Source organism: Schistocerca americana, chromosome 2 (genome assembly GCF_021461395.2).
Source record: "Schistocerca americana isolate TAMUIC-IGC-003095 chromosome 2, iqSchAmer2.1, whole genome shotgun sequence".
In the NCBI taxonomy this organism is placed as follows: domain Eukaryota; kingdom Metazoa; phylum Arthropoda; class Insecta; order Orthoptera; family Acrididae; genus Schistocerca; species Schistocerca americana.
Window position 1 is genome coordinate 198,516,093 of NC_060120.1, and position 17,180 is coordinate 198,533,272.

The 17,180-nt window shown below is 43.5% G+C and overlaps 1 protein-coding gene across 1 annotated transcript; it reads right to left on the bottom strand.

Moving 5' to 3' along the window:
- Positions 1–7,546: 7,546 nt before the first annotated feature.
- Positions 7,547–14,776, bottom strand: LOC124596097. Its single transcript, XM_047135094.1, has 2 exons — positions 14,694–14,776; positions 7,547–8,172 (listed from the first exon to the last, which is right to left on the bottom strand). Exons 1-2 carry the CDS (start codon positions 14,737–14,739, stop codon positions 7,712–7,714), a joined length of 507 nt encoding a protein of 168 aa, XP_046991050.1. The 5' UTR covers positions 14,740–14,776; the 3' UTR covers positions 7,547–7,711.
- Between the last annotated feature and the right edge of the window lie 2,404 nt (positions 14,777–17,180).

Here is a 17,180-nt window from a genome sequence, read left to right on the forward strand (position 1 = left end):
TTCATATTTCAATTTCTGCATCTTACACTGTTGGCAGTTCTGTGTAAGTAGCAGTTATGTGATTTTATTTCGGTGATTACAAAATAAAGTCGAATGTATGCACTGGGAAGCCGAGGCAGCTAGTTCATGGTGATTCGGTCAACCAAGTAAATGACTTTACTGAACATGCTGCAAATTACTACAGGTAGCCTGTGTATCATAATTCTCAACCAGTGTGGCGCAACGGCGCTACGATTGAAAAATGAGCCACAGAGAAAAAGGTTTGATGGTCTGTTGGACTGATGATATGTTTGTACATCTACGGTCTGGGTTCGATTCCAACCTTTGTGAATGATTTTAGATAGGGTGAGACAGATTCCATTTTCTTCTGGCTACACCAAGTGAAGAAGATATAATGGCATTGTGGGCTGAAATTAACATTAAAAATGATATTCCTTCTCTACCAAGGAGACGTTAGGTTGAACCACAATGAAGTCTGGAGTGGCGACATATAGAAACTCTATCACCAGTAACCTTTCTTATACTTGTTATTTATTTCTAGTGACGAAACAAACGCTATGTAGGCTCACAAGACACTTCTTCCATCTTTTATCTGAGCTTCTGAATGTCGATAAAATTGTTTCTGAACTGGGAATGCAAATCAGACCGTCCTTAACGCGGAATTTGATCCCTTCGTGACAATACTGCTCGGCTACAATTTGTTGTTTGTTCAAAACTGCAGATTCCTCAACATCTCCACATATTGCGCGTGAATGGGTTCGAATCTTGGCCTGGCACTAAAGATTTCATTATGTATTATCAAGCTGTAGCATGATAACACCTATCTGCTGGTGGATAATAATTTTGATTTTTAATGTTTTTTCATTCGTTGTCAACACTAACGATATGTGACCTTTTTGACCCCCAGTGAGACACAGAACTATCTACGAGATCACTGTAAGTTCAAGATGTTAGTCCGAGCTGGAGAAAAATTCGGTAGCTGATGTCTCTTTGTTTGTATTCAACAACGATATTTGTGGAGCTCTATTCCTAGTCAGCACTGAGCTCTTCGTCATATTATTTCTAGTTCAAACATGCTCACATGTCGCTGCTGGTGCAACAAACCCATATTTAACGTTCGTTTTCTCTAGAATATAACAGCGATAGGTGCCGGGTTGGAGTCCTGTGAAGGAAAAAATTAATGTTTCATCTCGTCATTTCAGTTAAAACATCTAGCTACTGCCGAAAAAATCCGAAATGTCACAGATGATTGTGTGTCGATATCTATCCGATTAGGTTCTGGGTTCGAATCCCTGTCCAACACAAGGCTTTACCTCACGGCAATTGAAGTAAGTTACTTGTTACGAAGCAATATTTAACATCTCTCGTAGTTCGTTAACGAGGACAATAGGTGCTGGGTAGTAATTTGCGTCCGTTAAAAATGCTTTTGTTACGTAATTTAAAGTTGGTACTTCCTAACTGATACTGTCTAAAATCGAGGTATATGACTCCCTGTATGCCTAATCATGAATGACTGTTAGTTTCTGTCAGTCACGAAAACTTTGCTTAGTCTGCATGACCTGGGTTTGAATCCATATGCAGAACGAGACGGTTCGTCGTGCCATTTGAAGTTCATACATATCCTCAACTAGCTGCTCGTGAATAACTTAAATTTTTAATGTCATTTTGTGTTAAATAATAAGTACGGTATGTTGCTTTGAAGAGGAAAACATGAGTACGACGGACCTACTATGTGCATTACCTATCAGACGTAATAATGAGAGTGGTAACATTTCAGGTATATCATTTGTTGTAATAAATGTGAGCTTACGAGCCTTAAGAACAGTCTTATCTGTGATAAGGTGTTCCCTGATATTTGTAGTATCGTAGTATTACTTTAAATCTTGAGTTATTGCGATACAGAGCAGTGTTTTCTAGTGGTGACTTGTTGGAACCATTTTCAATAGTCAAACGACTGTACCCAGGAGCGATTAGAGGACCAGTTAGACAGCTGCATTATGTGGGTTGCATGCGAATCAGGCGAAATGCAATTCAGGTCGTTCGGATACTTTTGAGCATGACTGTACATGCGTGGCTTGGTTTATCGACGCAGCCGACATTCAGTTAGATGGGTTCGTCAGTAAGCAAAACTGGCGCGTCTGGGGGACTGAGAATCCTCGTTTCGCGATCGAGAAGTCTCTTCGCCTTCAACTGGTGACTATGTGGTGTGCAATCTCCAGTTACAGAATAACCGGTGCGATATTCCTTGATGGCACGGTGACTACCGAACGGTACGTGAATGTTTTGGATGATAATTTCATCCTACTTAATCAAAGTGACCCTGATTTCGATAAGATGTGGTTCATGCAAGACGGAACTTGACCCCATCGAAGCAGGAGAGTGTTTGCTCTCATGGAAGAGCACTTTGGGTACCGCATACTTTCTCTGAGGTACCCAAAGACCACTGGCATGGGAATCGATTGGCTGTCATATTCTCCGGATATGAACATATGCGTCTCCTTTTTGTGGGGCTATGTTAAAGACGAGGTGTGCCGGAATAACCCCAAAACCATAACTGAGCTGAAAAAAGTCATTCAGGGTGTCATGGACAGCAGCGATTTTCCGACACTTGAGCGGGTTATGCAGAATTGCTCTATTCGTCTGCGCCACATCATCACCAAGGATGGCAGGCATATCGAGTATGTCATAACCTCAATCCGAATATATGTAGTGGCGTTTATATGTTGAATAAAGTATGTGCACCTCGTGGTTTGTAACTAATTCACGTTTTCTTCTATATAGTTCAATAATTGTGACCCTGTATGATTACGTACTTACTTTCAGCAAAACCTACACTGACGGAAGAAAACTGCAACACCAAAAAAATAATTAATGTAGAGCAATGAAATTTCTGGGTAGATTTGTCTAGGTAACATACGAAAGTCACTCCAAAAGAAATGCACACTATTTTTGTAAAAATACAGTTTTCATTCTGCATGTGTGAAAGTTTTGCAGTGTGTAGATACATCCTTCCTGCTTGTTTTCAAATTTAGTTCAACTTGTTCTCGTGATTGGCGCCGTTACAGCATGTCTTCAAGATGGCTGCTACACTTGACGTTCGTCAGAAGCAACGTGCTGTCATAGAATTCCTGTGTTGTGAAAACGAGACAGTGGGAAACATCCACAAGAGATTGGAAAAGGTGTATGGAGATGCGGCTGTCGATCGCAGTACAGTTAGTCAGTGGGCAAGCAGGTTACGTGATGAAAGCAGGCACGGCAATATTGAAGATTGTCCTCGCAGTGGCATTCCTCGTACTGCACACACTCCAGACAATGTGCAGAGAGTTAAAGAATTGGCGACTGCTGACAGACACATCACAGTGAGCCAATTGTCACGCTGCGTTGGGATAGGGGAAGGAAGTGTTTGCAGGATAGTGAAAGCGTTGGCGTTAAAAAAGGTTTGTGCCAGGTGGGTCCCCAAGATGTTGACAGTTGCTGACAAAGAAACAAGAAAAACGGTATGCAGTGAACTTTTGGAACAGTACGAGAATGGTGGAGATGAATTTCTTGGAAGAATTGTGACAGGTGATGAAACATGGCTCCATCATTTTTCACCAGAGATGAAGAGGCAATCAATGGAGTAGCATCATGCAAATTCACGCAAGAAAAAAAATCAAAACCACACCTTCGGCTGGAAAAGTTATGGCTACGGTGTTTTTCGATTCCGAAGGACTCTTGCTTGTGGACATCATGCCAAGTGGAACCACCATAAATTCTGATGCATATGTGACGACACTGAAGAAACTTCAAGCTCGACTGATTCGTGTTCGACCACATCGGCAAAAGCAGGATGTTTTGCTGCTGCACGACAATGCACGGCCACATGTCAGTCAAAAAGCCATGGAAGCGATCTCAAAACTCGGATGGACAACACTGAAACACCCGTCTTACAGTCCTGACCTGGCTCCATGTGACTATTGTGACTATCATCTCTTTGGGTAACTGAAAGGCTCTCTTCGTGGAACAAGGTTTGAAGATGATGACTCCGTTGTGCAGGCTGCCAAACAGTGGCTCCAATAGGTTGGTCCAGAATTTTATCGTATGGATATACAGGCGCTGGTTCCAAGATGGCGTAAGGCAGTTGAGAGGGATGGAAACTATGTGGAGAAATGAAAATATTATTCCTAAAGCATGTATCTACACACTGTAAAACTTTCAACATTTAGAATAAAAGATGGATTTTAAAAAAAAAGTAGTGTGCATTTCTTTTGGAGTGACCCACGTATTTAACTGACCGACATTGCAAGGTTACATGTAAATGTAATTGCGAGATAATCCATTGCAAATGTGAAATGTTCGTACATTAGTAACGGGTGTAACCACCAGAATATCGAATGCAAGCATGTGAACGGGCAAGCATTGTGTGGTACAGGTGCCGCAAGTCAGTACATGAATGGCAGCACAACAGGTTGAATCACCAGATCAACGCAGAGATTTGCTGTCAGAGTGCTTGGGATAAGAACGCAAGTGCTGCAGCTGTCATATGAAAACGTATCCCAGACCGTAACTCCAGGTGTAGGTGCAGTAGCCGCTCGGAGTGGCCGCGCGGTCTTGGGCGCCATGTCACGAATTGCGCGGCCCGTGTCTCTGGAGGTTCGAGTCCTCCCTCGGGCATGAGTGTGTGTGTTGTTCTTAGCATAAGTTAGTTTAAGTAGTGTGTTAAGTTTAGGGGGCGATGACCTCAGCAGTTTGGTCCCTTAGGAATTCACACACATTTGAACATTTGGTACATTTTGTCCAGTCTGTCTAGCACACAGACGTGTTGGTTGCAGGATCTCTACTGGCCTTCTTCTAACGAACATACGACCATCACAGGCACCGATGCAGAACCAGCCTTCATCAGAAAATACAATAGTCCTCCGCGCTGCCCTCCAGTGAGCTCTCGTTTGAGGCCACTGAAGTCGCCAAATGGCGGTGGTTTGGGGTCGGTACCATGCACGCCACAGGGCGACTGGCTCGTAGCCGTCCTTGAAGTAACCGATTTCTATCACTTGGTTGTGTCACTGTAGTGCCAACTGCTGCTCAGTTGGTGCCGCAGATGGAGTACCATGCGACAGAACCCTACACGGAACACGATGGTGTTCCTTCTTGGTGGTGCCATGTGTACATCCACAGCTCGGTCTTCTTGCTACTGTACATTATCTTGACCACCGCTGGCAACAGTCATGTACAGTGTTTACAGTCCTGCTTAGTCTTTCTGCTGTATCACAGAAGGAACAGCCATCTTCTCGTAACCCCGTTACACGACCTCGTTCAATCTCACTGAGGTGTCGATAATGGCGTCTTCGTCGCCTTGAAATCATTCTTGGCTTTCATCAACTCACCACGTGCAATCTCAAAGGTAACAAACGCTCACGACCGTCACAGCGTGTATTTAAAGCAAATCTGAATTGCATCCTCATAGTTGTGCTGCTAGTGCCACTCTTATGGATCTGGGACAAAATCTTACGAGGCTAGCGCGAAATTTGTATAGACGTCGTCTTTCAGAAAAGAAACACACCTACCAGCTTTCGTTTACGTCGCAAAACTCCTCCTTCGTGTAGCGATTTTTTTCCGTCGGCGTATTTGCTCCTAAAAGAAGACCAATACATTTTTATTAAAATTTTAAAGCAGTTTCAAGTGAAGTATAAAGGCGTTTGAACTGTAATCGGCGCAGTAACATTTTCTCTGGATTTAAATTGTGCTTTTCATCTCTAGCCTTTTCAGTTATTTTATCTTCAACCGAATTCTCATTCCTTCGTACCTGTAGCTGTAGTCGTTAATTACTCATTCCTATATGATGTGAGTGGACTCTCATAGAGATATGCTATTAAATGTAGTGCAAGACATAATTCTGTGTTGGATGTGACCAAACCGTAAAATATGTTTATGGGCAAAAGAGTATTTAAGAACGAGGGCGGAATAGTCGTTGCAGTACGTCAACTGTACAAAGTAATATCCTATACATCACAGAACAGGTGATACACAGTGAAGAAGACTGTACCGACAGATTCCCAATTTTTTATCCCCTAAGTGTGCCAAAATTAAATAGCTGCGCTACTTCAGATATGTACGGTATGATGCACGAATGATGGGTATGGCTAACTGCTACAAGAAACGATTTCTCTTTTGCTTTCAGAGCAACGGAGACAAAAACTCGACATATTTTGGTAACATATGGACACAGCATTTAATATTTTCCTAGATTACGACCGTTCTACAGTGTTTACATTAAATGTGATGTCTTTTATGTGTAACATTCGTTCTGCATACGAAAAGGAGAACTTCAAATCTTATTTATCCTCGTTGTTTTAATTCTTTTAGAATAATTATTATTGGTACATAAAAATACCTGAAACCAATATTTTTTAATATCAATGAAAGCAAGACACAAGTCATATTTTACTATTGCTTTTCGCACAGTTTAATTCTTAGAAAATTTTACCTTCATCTAGCTTCGAAATTCTATTATTGTCTATCATCGCTTCCATCGATCAGCGTTCCACATGAGCTACATGGTGTATGTCCAAGTACGTTAGATTCAAGTTTAAGGTCATGTTAAACTCACAGTCTGTCGTAATGCCGTAAGCGGGTACGTGTCTTAGGTGGCAAGTCAGGGTCCAGTTGCATTGTTATCAGCTAATACTATGTAAGTAGCCTGTTAATGTGTCTGTATGTTGGCAGCGCGATAGACTGCATTAATAACTCTCACAGCGCTGTGTGGCTGGTCGGACTCGCAGTTGGAGGTGAATAGCCAGCAGTGATGGAGGTTGGAAGTTAGCGATGATGGAGGTTAGAGGTCTGAAGTGTTAGCGCGAGCGGACGGTCTGGACGTGTCCGTCATAGAGATTTAAAATTATTGACGATTATATAATTTTTTGGAACTGGATGTCACGGACGATAATATAATTTTTGAACTGGTTGTCACATGATTAAGGTAAAATTTGCTAAATACATTGTTTGCTCTGCAACAAAATCTTTCCTTTGTTAACCACATGCCTATTAGTAGTCCGAGCCTACAGTAGTTAGACTCTTTTATTTAGCTGGCTGTATTGGTACTTGCTGTATCGCTATTGTTCGTGTAGTGAAGATTTTTTTTAGGTAAGTGTCATATGAAATGTTACGTTGTTGTTAGGATTTCTTCTAATTCAGGACCATTCTTTTGTGTTAATTGTTTGAGCAGTGAGATTGCATTTGAATTGTATTTGTCAGGAATAATTCTGTAGGTCAGATACGAAATGATAAAGACAAGCAAAGAAGCAGTACGTTCAGTTTCAGTCAGCAGTTCGAGCAGGTTCACTTGCGTTCAATTTCCCTCAGCAGTATCAAAATTAAATTAAGAAGTTTCACCTTCTCAGTTATTTCGGTTCAAGTAAAAAATGTACGAGTATTAAGACGTTTCAACTAGAGTCCCGTATTGGTAGACCACTTGACGATTGTATGGGTTGACAATCCATGTAAACAAAACAACAAATAGAAAAAGAGCATTGTGATGGGGTATAAAGACAATCAGACAAGAGCTAATGGATATGGTACTCTTCATTCCAAGGTTTATTTTCAGCAGATATAATACAAACATATGCAATAGTGCTTAGTAATATTGTCAATAATTTTCTGCAAGCATTTTCGATTTTGATACATACTGAATAACAGAGTGTAGCTTATGTTTGTTACCTGATACACAATTCGTCTGTTATACTGGGACACCAAGGTATTCGTAATCCATGCCAAGAATGTAGTAATTGAATGTGGTGTTGTAGGGTGCGACGGGAATATTGAAAGGTGAGTACTGAGGGTAGGTGAGGGCCCCACCGTACCAGATCTCGAATATGAACCAGGAGGCCGTGTTGGTGGTGTAGCTCATGGGAATCCTCAGGAGCTGCAGGGGCTCTGCGACTTCTGTGTAGTTGTAGGAGGCGACCACCTTCCACTCCTCTCCGGGCGGCTGCTCGCTCATGGTGACCCTGATGTTCTGCGGCTCCGGACCGATCTCCAAGCTGGAGGAGTTGCGGATGTGCGAGCTGAGGTAGAGCGCGGTCACCTGGTAGACGTCGTTGTAGTAGTGCGGAGTGTTGAAGATGCCGTGGCAGCATTGCACCTCGCCCAGGTAGCTGTCCGTCTCCCGGAACAGCATCGTCACCTTGGGGTATGCGACTGGAAACAGACAGAGGTGTATGGCGACATGTACAAAGAAGTTTATTGCTAGAGACTAGCTTTTATTGTACAGTAGAGAGTGCGCTGTGTTCAGACATCCACACATTCATTCACGCATCGTGACGCCAAAGCGTCATGAAGGACAACCTTCGGCGATTAGGAACGAATTAAGTTATACGTTAACAGGCAGGATCTATCACTGCTAGCTACTTCTGTAAAGTGTGCTGACGACAAATTGTGACAAGCACTAATCTATTCAAAATGTTATTTATTGATAATTACCTCTAGATTACTTTAGACAGGTGTTTTAGGAGAAAAATAGGTTGTTTAGAAAAAGCTATAGCGTTTCCCATACCACTCAGCTGCTGCTATAATCTAATACTTTAAACAAAATATTTGCCTAATTTTACACAGACCACTATCACCTCTCTGTACACTGGCGAAACTAATATCCATCGAACACAAATATTACAACTCCGCAACTATTGTGATGAAACGTAATATAAGAGGTTAATGAGGTCGCAAGTTGCGTCTCGGTTCTGGATCAGAGTACAGAAGTATAAGTGCAAAGGTCGTTATATAACAAATCTCTGATTAAGCAAACGAACGAGAGGGCAATGCTGGTTTTTTTCTCTAAATTCTTAGTGTAACTGATCTCTAAGCTTGGCCACTATGAAGAGGGATAACGCTGTCACAGTGACAACAAGAAGCTCAGATGTGGACCATATTTATTACTAGTGGGTCGCCTAACCATGGAAATGTTGTAGGACAAAATGAAGGGCTTATTTCGATAGTGGTACAGGTCCATTTTTGTTCATTCTGAGATACAGTGTCCTAAAGTTATATGAGCGCTGAAAAATCTGCAGTTCAGATACCAGAAATACTCAATTATATATAAAAAGTATATAAAAGTATATACAAAATCTGCAGTTGAGTATATATACTTGAATATTTCTGGTATCTCAACTGCACATTTTTCAGCGCTCATTTAACTTTAGGACTCTGTATCCCAGAATGAACAAAAAAGGACTTGTACCACTATTGACATAAGCCCTTCATATAAAGGATCTTGGAATCTAACTAAAGCCTCTGATTAATAGACGCTGATTTTCTCTAATAGGTGACAAGATTCACGACAAAAATTGACAGAAAACTCAAATCAAATGATCAAATGGCGCTAATGCTGTGAGGTAGTGACAAAAATTGTGGGAGATTGGTAGGAGACAGTCCAACAAGATCTGCCCACGGGGCACATCGCCAAAAACAAAGTTAAAACTACAACATGATGCCACAAATTATAACGAAAGTAATAACACAAGTTACATGTCACAACAAGAAAGTAATGAACCGTTGAGAATATGGACCAAGCCATCACAGTTGTGACTCTTGTGAGCTTCACAGGAGGCAGCGGTCAAATGCCCACTAAACATAGGTCTCCGTCCACAATGTCCTAAAAAACTCTTTATAAAGACGACAACTCAATGTTGTTGCCAATGCGACAAATCGTAATATCGCTTATGTCATAGAATAACGGGGGAATCCTGCAGAAATTTCTCACTCCTAGTGCTCAGAACACACTTTAACAAATAAGAGGTTGGTACAGGAACGGATCAGCGACTCATCGACTGCTCGGCTTCTCTGCACGAAGGTCAAAGGCAGGGTGACTCAGTTCGACCAGGTACACCAAAATTTGGAGCGAAAGCAGCGGACCTTCCCACACCGGTAGAAATCAGTGTCCTGTCTCTTCTTTTGATGAAACTTCCTGGCAGATTAAAACTGTGTGCCGCACCGAGACTCGAACTTGGGACTTTTGCCTTTCGCGGGCAAGTGCTTTAACATCTCAGCTACCCAAGCGCGACTCACGCCTCGTCCTCACAGCTTCACTTCCACCAGTACCTCGTCTCCTACTTTCCAAACTCTCCTGCGATACTTGCAGAACTAGCACTCATGGAAGAAAGGATATTGCGGACACATGGCTTAGCCACAGCCTGGGGGATGTTTCCAGAATGAGATTTTCACTCTGCAGCGGAGTGTGCGCTGATATGAAACTTCCTGATAGATTAAAACTGTGTGCCGGACCGAGACTCGAACTCGGGACCTTTGCCTTTCGCGGGCAAGTACTCTAACATCTGAGCTACCCAAGCATGACTCACGCCCCGTCCTCACAGCCTGATGTCCAAACAGAATAGGGACGGCAGTGGCGACAAGTCGCCTTCCACTCAGGGCAGGGAGAGTGGCCGGCTCTGCCGACAAACGCAGCAACCAGGCTGAAGCCTTACTTACTCGAAAGCTGCCCAGCTCCCAGGGGACCTTCGCCCTTTCTAATGAGATTCACGACCGCCTCCTATTGACAAAGAGGACAGACCAATCCGTGGTGACGGTCAGCAAAACGCAAAATTTCCTCCTATTAAATATGCCCAGTACTCTAAAAACAAAATTAGCTACGAAATGCAGGAAAAAATTAAAATTATTGCTTAGCGGAAAGTGGCAGTAATGTCTCAAGGTATTCTCTTATTTCGTTTGTAAATACACACATCAAAAAAAGTTTTGATCACCCCTGATCCCAAAACTCCTGAAGATAGACGTTGACTGTGGATATCGTATCACAGACACAGTCCCTTTGACTGTTCACAGATGTCACTAAACCCGGCCAAAGATGTAAACTACCATGCATGAACAGCTCCTATTAGACGGAGGAGGTACACGGCTCGTGTTGTCTGTAGTTCAACCATGCCTAGACATTCAATACAGCGGTTCGATCGCGCCCGCATTCTTACTTTGTGCCACGAAGGGCTCTCAACAAGGGAAGTGTTTAGGCGTCTCGGAGTGAACCAAAGCGATATTGTTCGGACATGGAGGAGAATCACAGAGACATGAACTGTCGATGACATGTCTCCATCAGACCGCCAAAGGGCTACTACTGCAGTGGATGACCGCTACCTACGGATTATGGCTCTGAGGAACCCTCACAGCAACGCCACCATGCTGAATAATGCTTTTCGTGCAGCCACAGGATGTCGTGTTACGACTCAAACTGTGATCAATAGGCTACATGATGCGCAACTTCACTTCCGACGTCCATGACGAGGTCCATCTTTGCTACCACGACACCATGCAGCGCGGTGCGGGCCCAACAACAGGCCGAATGGACCGATTAGGCTTGGCATCACGTTCTCTTCAGCGATGAGTGTCGCATATGCCTTCAACCAGACAATCGCCGGAGACGTTTTTGGAGGCAACCTGGTCAGGCTGAACGCCTTAGACACACTGTCCAGCGAGGTCTAGCAAGTTGGAGGTTCACTGCTGCTTTGGGGTGGCATTATGTTGGGCCGACGTACGCTGCTGGTGATCATGGAAGGCTCCATAACGGTTGTACGATACGTGAATGCCATCCTCCGACCAATAGTGCAACCATGTCGGCAGTATATTGGCGAGGCATTCGTCTTCACAGACGACAATTCGCGTCCCCATAGTGCACGTCTTGTGAATGATTTCCTTCAGGAGAAAGACATTAATCGACCAGAGTGGCCAGCATGTTCTCCAGACAAGAACCCTATCGAACATGACTGAGAGGGATTGAAAAGGGCTGTTTATCGACGACGTGACCCACCAAACACTCTGAGGGATCTACACCGAATCGCCCTTGAGGAGTGGGACAATCCGTACCAACAGTGCCTTGATGAACTTGTGGATAGTATGCCATGACGAATACAGGCATGCATCAACGCAAGAGGACGTGTTACTGGGTATTAGAAGTGCAGGTGTGTACAGCAATCTGGACCACCACCTCTGAGGGTCTCGCTGTGTGGTAGTACAACAAGCAATGTGTGATTTTCATGAGGAGTAAAAAGGGCGGAAATGATGTTTATGTTGATCTCTATTCCAATTTCTGTACAGGTTCCGGAACTCTCGGAACCGAGGTGATGCAAAACTTTTTTGATGTGTGTAGTTGAGGATAACCAGTGTCCTACATGTTCTCCACTGGCAACCTGTTATACACTTTGCATGAGTATGTAAAACTCCATTCTCAATCCTAGAGGTTGACATATGGTCTACACAGAAATTATTTCTACTTCTATTATTGTTATTGTGAATTCATGAATTCATCCTAAAGTCACTCTTGTTATTAACCAATAATACTTTTACGGAATAATTGTACTGACTGACGCACCCCTAAGTCCCTGAAGACGTTTCTACACGGTGCTCGGTTATCAGTTTCATGCAATATTCGTACTGCACGATTCTATAGAATGGCCACTTTTCCACCTTAGTTGCAATGCCCCATAACATTATACCATAGGGCATAATTGAATGGAAATTTGGAAAATACGCAAGCAGTCCTGTTTGTCAACGCTCTCAGACAGCTGTCAATGTGCAAAAGGCCTAGCAGTTTTTTATACACCTAGACGCCCAGGAACTTCATAAGTGGAGTGTCATCTAGTGTATGCCGATTGATCTCTACCAGTGGTACCTGTAAGTGATCTTTACTCGTCTGGAATTGCACATTAATACTGTGTGCAGAATCTTGACTCGATACTGGAATCTCGCTTTCCGCAATAAATCTACCACAGAACTTCTATACAGTGCATACTCCGCTGTGGAGTGCAGTATCGACGATATTCTACCCTCCGTTTTGTTGCCCTTCATGACAAGCCATCCTGGACTTACATTTCAGAAAGGTGTTGCCCACCCCCACACAGCGAGGGTTCCTACTCTTTGTCTTCGTGCTTGCCAAACCCTGCCTTGGTCAGCGGTGTGGCCAGATCTCCACCCCCCGCTACTGAGAACTTTTTATTGGCAGGGACCTACAACTAGCTAGTGATTTCGACAATCTAACGAGCCAATTGGGGAGAATTTGCCACGATAACCCTCAGGAGGACACCCAACGAGTTTATCAGTCAGTGCCAAGCCGAGTAAGTGCTTGCTCATAAGCCAAAAGAGAACCAACGCGTTATTGTCTTGCTCAGTTTTTGAAGATCTCCCTCATTAATACTCGTGAATAAATCATTCAAATTTTCCCAAATTGTTGTCAGTTATTTGTCTGTACACGTACGTTACATCTGCTGATTTCCGTCCCATTTGGATAATTTCTCCGTAGTACGCTTTTTTTTCTCACAGTTTATACTATGGCTAAAACTAAGAAGCGGTACGAAGTTGATTCGTAGACGTCAAATTTGTGTTGGAAAAACATTTGGAAGACCTAAATTTGTTGGTTGTTCATTGTATCTGCAACTAAAATCGTAAACAAATGATATGAAGAAACAAGCAGTCTTGGTTCAGTGTTAAATTTTTTTAATATTTCCGAATGACGCCTTTCACCTTTATTTAGAGGTCCTCGGATTGGCTTAAATTTAGTAGCGATGCGTACGTGGGATACTGCTCATAAAACATCCAAGCAATTAAATGCCTCTTGTCAAAGCTTTAAAAACACCGTGCAGTGTCCCTATTACGGCACGTCGTGCAGTCGAATGCAAACCGAATGGGATCAGACCTATGGTAAACCTTTGCATCATAAGCATGCCGGAGGTGTAGTGCATATTCTCGTTGCATTGGACTGCGCGGCACGCCGTAATAAAGTGCAATGCAATGTTTTTACAGCTTTGACAAGAGGCATTTATCTGCTGGGATATTTTATGAGCGGCGTCCCATGTACCCATCGCTACCAAATATCAGGCAGTCAGAAGATGCCTGAATAAAGGTGAAACACGTCGTTGGGAAACAATAAAAATTTTTAACGGTGTAACGAAGATTCCTTATTTCTTTGTATCATGCATACTGATGGCTGTACCAATCCCGTTATGAACTGGAAAAAGTATACAAATTGTGTTTGTAGTCCTCATTAAATATACGTTACAGTAGATTCAGACGTGTGCTACTTGGATCATATATGCTATACCTCACAGAGAAAGTGGGACAGAGGAACTTAGGTGGGAATTACTGGGTAAAGTTTTAGAAACGGTATTCCATAAAACGTATGTGACTATTCTATAACTCGCCTGCGTAAGAGAAATTAGGCAGAGAGGCTTCTGTACCCCGATGGAGTAGCTAATATTGAGTCGAATCGAACTCTGCCACGCACTGTACAGTAATAATGATTTCGCATGGCGCTATGGCCTGTGCAAGTCTTTCAACTGGACGTCACTTGCGAGACATACGTCTCGCTATCCTACCCCTCTAAACTTAAAGGGGAAAGGGGACCTACAGCTTAACGTGGAATGCTGATCGCACTTTGTCCCTGGCGAATCTTCGCAACACCGACAGGTAAAGATTAGGTTAAAAACCAGACTGAAAAATTTCCGGTGTTCGGTGTGGCGACTTCTCGTTTTCCAGGCACGCGTTTCAGCACTAGACCACCAGGCTCGCCACTATACACCGGTTTGCAGGGTAAAGATGTAGAGGTTCAAGTTGAAATTCTAACCGACTACACAGCCTAGTATAAGGAGAAAAAAAGATAATAAAAATTACTGCCTCCTGTGACAGGCAGCACAATGCGGGGGGATGCAAGCAAACGGCGCTCTTACCGGCACATCCTGTTAGCAGCAGCAGACACACGGCCTGTTTTATCATGATGAACGTCTCTGAATACCTTCTGTAGTCGCCACAGGAATACTGATGCCCAGCTGTACGCTTTCCAATGCCTTATATATCCGACAATAGCCCGGTCTCTGCACCGATGATAGAGTTGCCATGGAAAAATACCAAGGTCATTTTCTCAGCCAAGTACAAGAGACACAAGAAGAATAAATGTAGCAATAAATTTAGTGAAGGAGGGGATGTGACGTGACAGTAGCCTATCATTTCATCATCTTTCGGGAGTGCATTAGCGATAGTGTTATTCCTTCTTCGGATATTTCGGGCGATGACTTTACAGTCGTCTTCAATTTGAGTGGCCGCCAGGATTTATTTTCACTTAACGTAATACTGTGGAGTAAACTCGCGTGCGTCATAGGTAGCACTGTCGGGAGAATGAGTGTCAGTCATAGATAAAACTTAATGCGTCTAAGAGAAAAACAAACCTGGCACAGCGTCAACAAAAGCACAGAGATTACCCATTAAGTGGCTAACTGTTAAAATGGATGACATTGTAATAATCTGAGAGTCTGAGAGTTGTAGACGTAAAATGAGTGGTTTTTCAGTGTTTGTCGAGCTGGAAACTCTTATTCGTTGCTTCCATCTTCACAGCCATTAATATATGGAGACATACACGTACTCAGTTTAACAAGATTTGTTCACTTCATTAATCAGATTCTCACTTGATAACCAAAAGGCAAAAGAACTGTCAAAACTACAGCTAAGAGTAAAAACGCTACAACTCCCCTCCACACACACACAATCAAGCGCTAGAGTGGAGTTCCTGGGGATGGGCGAGTATCTACGTCGTTCCCACTGGCCCGCCGGTCTCTTCGGCACTTCCTGCGGGGTCGTTTCCTGAGTCGAGGCTGATGCTCTGACCAGCATCACTGTCTGGTTGAATCTAAGTAGCTGGTGTAGTGTCCAGCGTATCTACTTTTTGTCCACGTACATCTGGAGTTAGAAAATACACTGCTTTTATCCGTTCCGTTGACACAGTCATTTACTTGTCGTTTTATATTATTTTTACGGTACATTTCTCACGTTTTAGCGTCTGGGAACGTCCGGAGTATCGTGGTTGCAACGAAGGGAGAACCACGTCCTCTCGCAATATCATGTGTGAGCGTGTCTAAAGGTCGTGGTGGAAGAACGCTCTTCGATCTCCGTGTCGAGGCGTTGGTGAGGGGCGCAGATTAGCTACTGGCAGGTTGACTTGTACCAGCATACACTGAGGTGACATAAGCCATGGGATAGCAGTAAGCAGATATACAGTAAGCAGATATACAGATGCCGGTATTATCACTTACTCAAGGTGTAAACGTGTGTTGGCAGAGGTGTCATTTGTACTCCGGTGATCCACGTGAAATGGTCTCCGACGTGACTATGGTCTTACGGCTACGCATGGGACATTCTATTTCGAGATCCACATTGTCAGGACAAGGCCGAGAATATAAAATTTTAGGTATTACGTTTCGCCTTGGACAACGCAGTAGCCGACGGCCTTCTCTTAACGATCGAGAGCAGTGACGTTTGCGGAGAGTTGTCAGTGCTAACAGACACGCGTCATTGCGTGGAATGGCTGCAGAAATCGGAGTGGGACGTACGGCGATCGTATCCACTAGGACAGTACGGCGAAATTTGGCGTTAATGGGCTACAGCAGAACACGACCGATGCGAGTGCCTTTGCTAACAGCACGACATCGCCTTCAGCACATCTCCTGGACTCGTGACTATACCGGTTGGACCCTATACTATCGCAAAACCGTGCCCAGACCAGATGAGACCCTATTTCAGTTGGTAAGAGCTGATGGTAGGTACCGACCCCACGAAGCCATGGGCCCAAGTTGCCAACAAGGAATCACTGAATGGTAATGGTTATGTTCGGCTACTTGGAGACCATTTGCAGCCATTCATAGACATCATGTTCCCAACAATGATGGAACTTTTGTGAAGGACAGTGCACCATTAAGAGGCAAGAATTGTTCACGATTAATTTGAAGAACATTCTGGACAGTTCGAGCGAATCATTGAGCCACCTAGATCTCCAAATATTAATGCCATCGAACATTTATGGGACATAGCTGCCATGACAGTTCGTGCACAAAATCGCGCATGCGTAATACTTTCGCGATTATGGACGGCTGTATAGGCAGCTTGGGTCACTATTTCTACAGGGGACTTCCAACGACTTGTTTAGTCAATGCCACGTCAAGCTTCTGCACTACACCTGCGAAAGGAGTTTCAACGCGATATTAGGAGGTATCCTATGACTTTTGTGACCTCAGTGTATATAGTAGCTCTGTCTCCGATTGATGAAAAATACTCCGACGGCAGTAGCAATGTCTTTCTGCAGTTGATGATCTAAGGTCTGGGTTATGGGCTGTCTGGAGGGCCAGCAAAACCAGTGGTAGCAGCTATTCTCATGGCACATAGACGAA

What these genes read in the sequence shown, in the direction of transcription:
- LOC124596097 (XM_047135094.1), bottom strand. Translation starts at nt 14,739, where the DNA reads ATGATAAAACAGGCCGTGTGTCTGCTGCTGCTAACAGGATGTGCCG. An exon ending in GCTGCTAACAGGATGTGCCG is followed by an intron (nt 8,173 to 14,693) that starts GTAAGAGCGCCG and finishes GTCTGTTTCCAG; the next exon opens with TCGCATACCCCAAGGTGACG.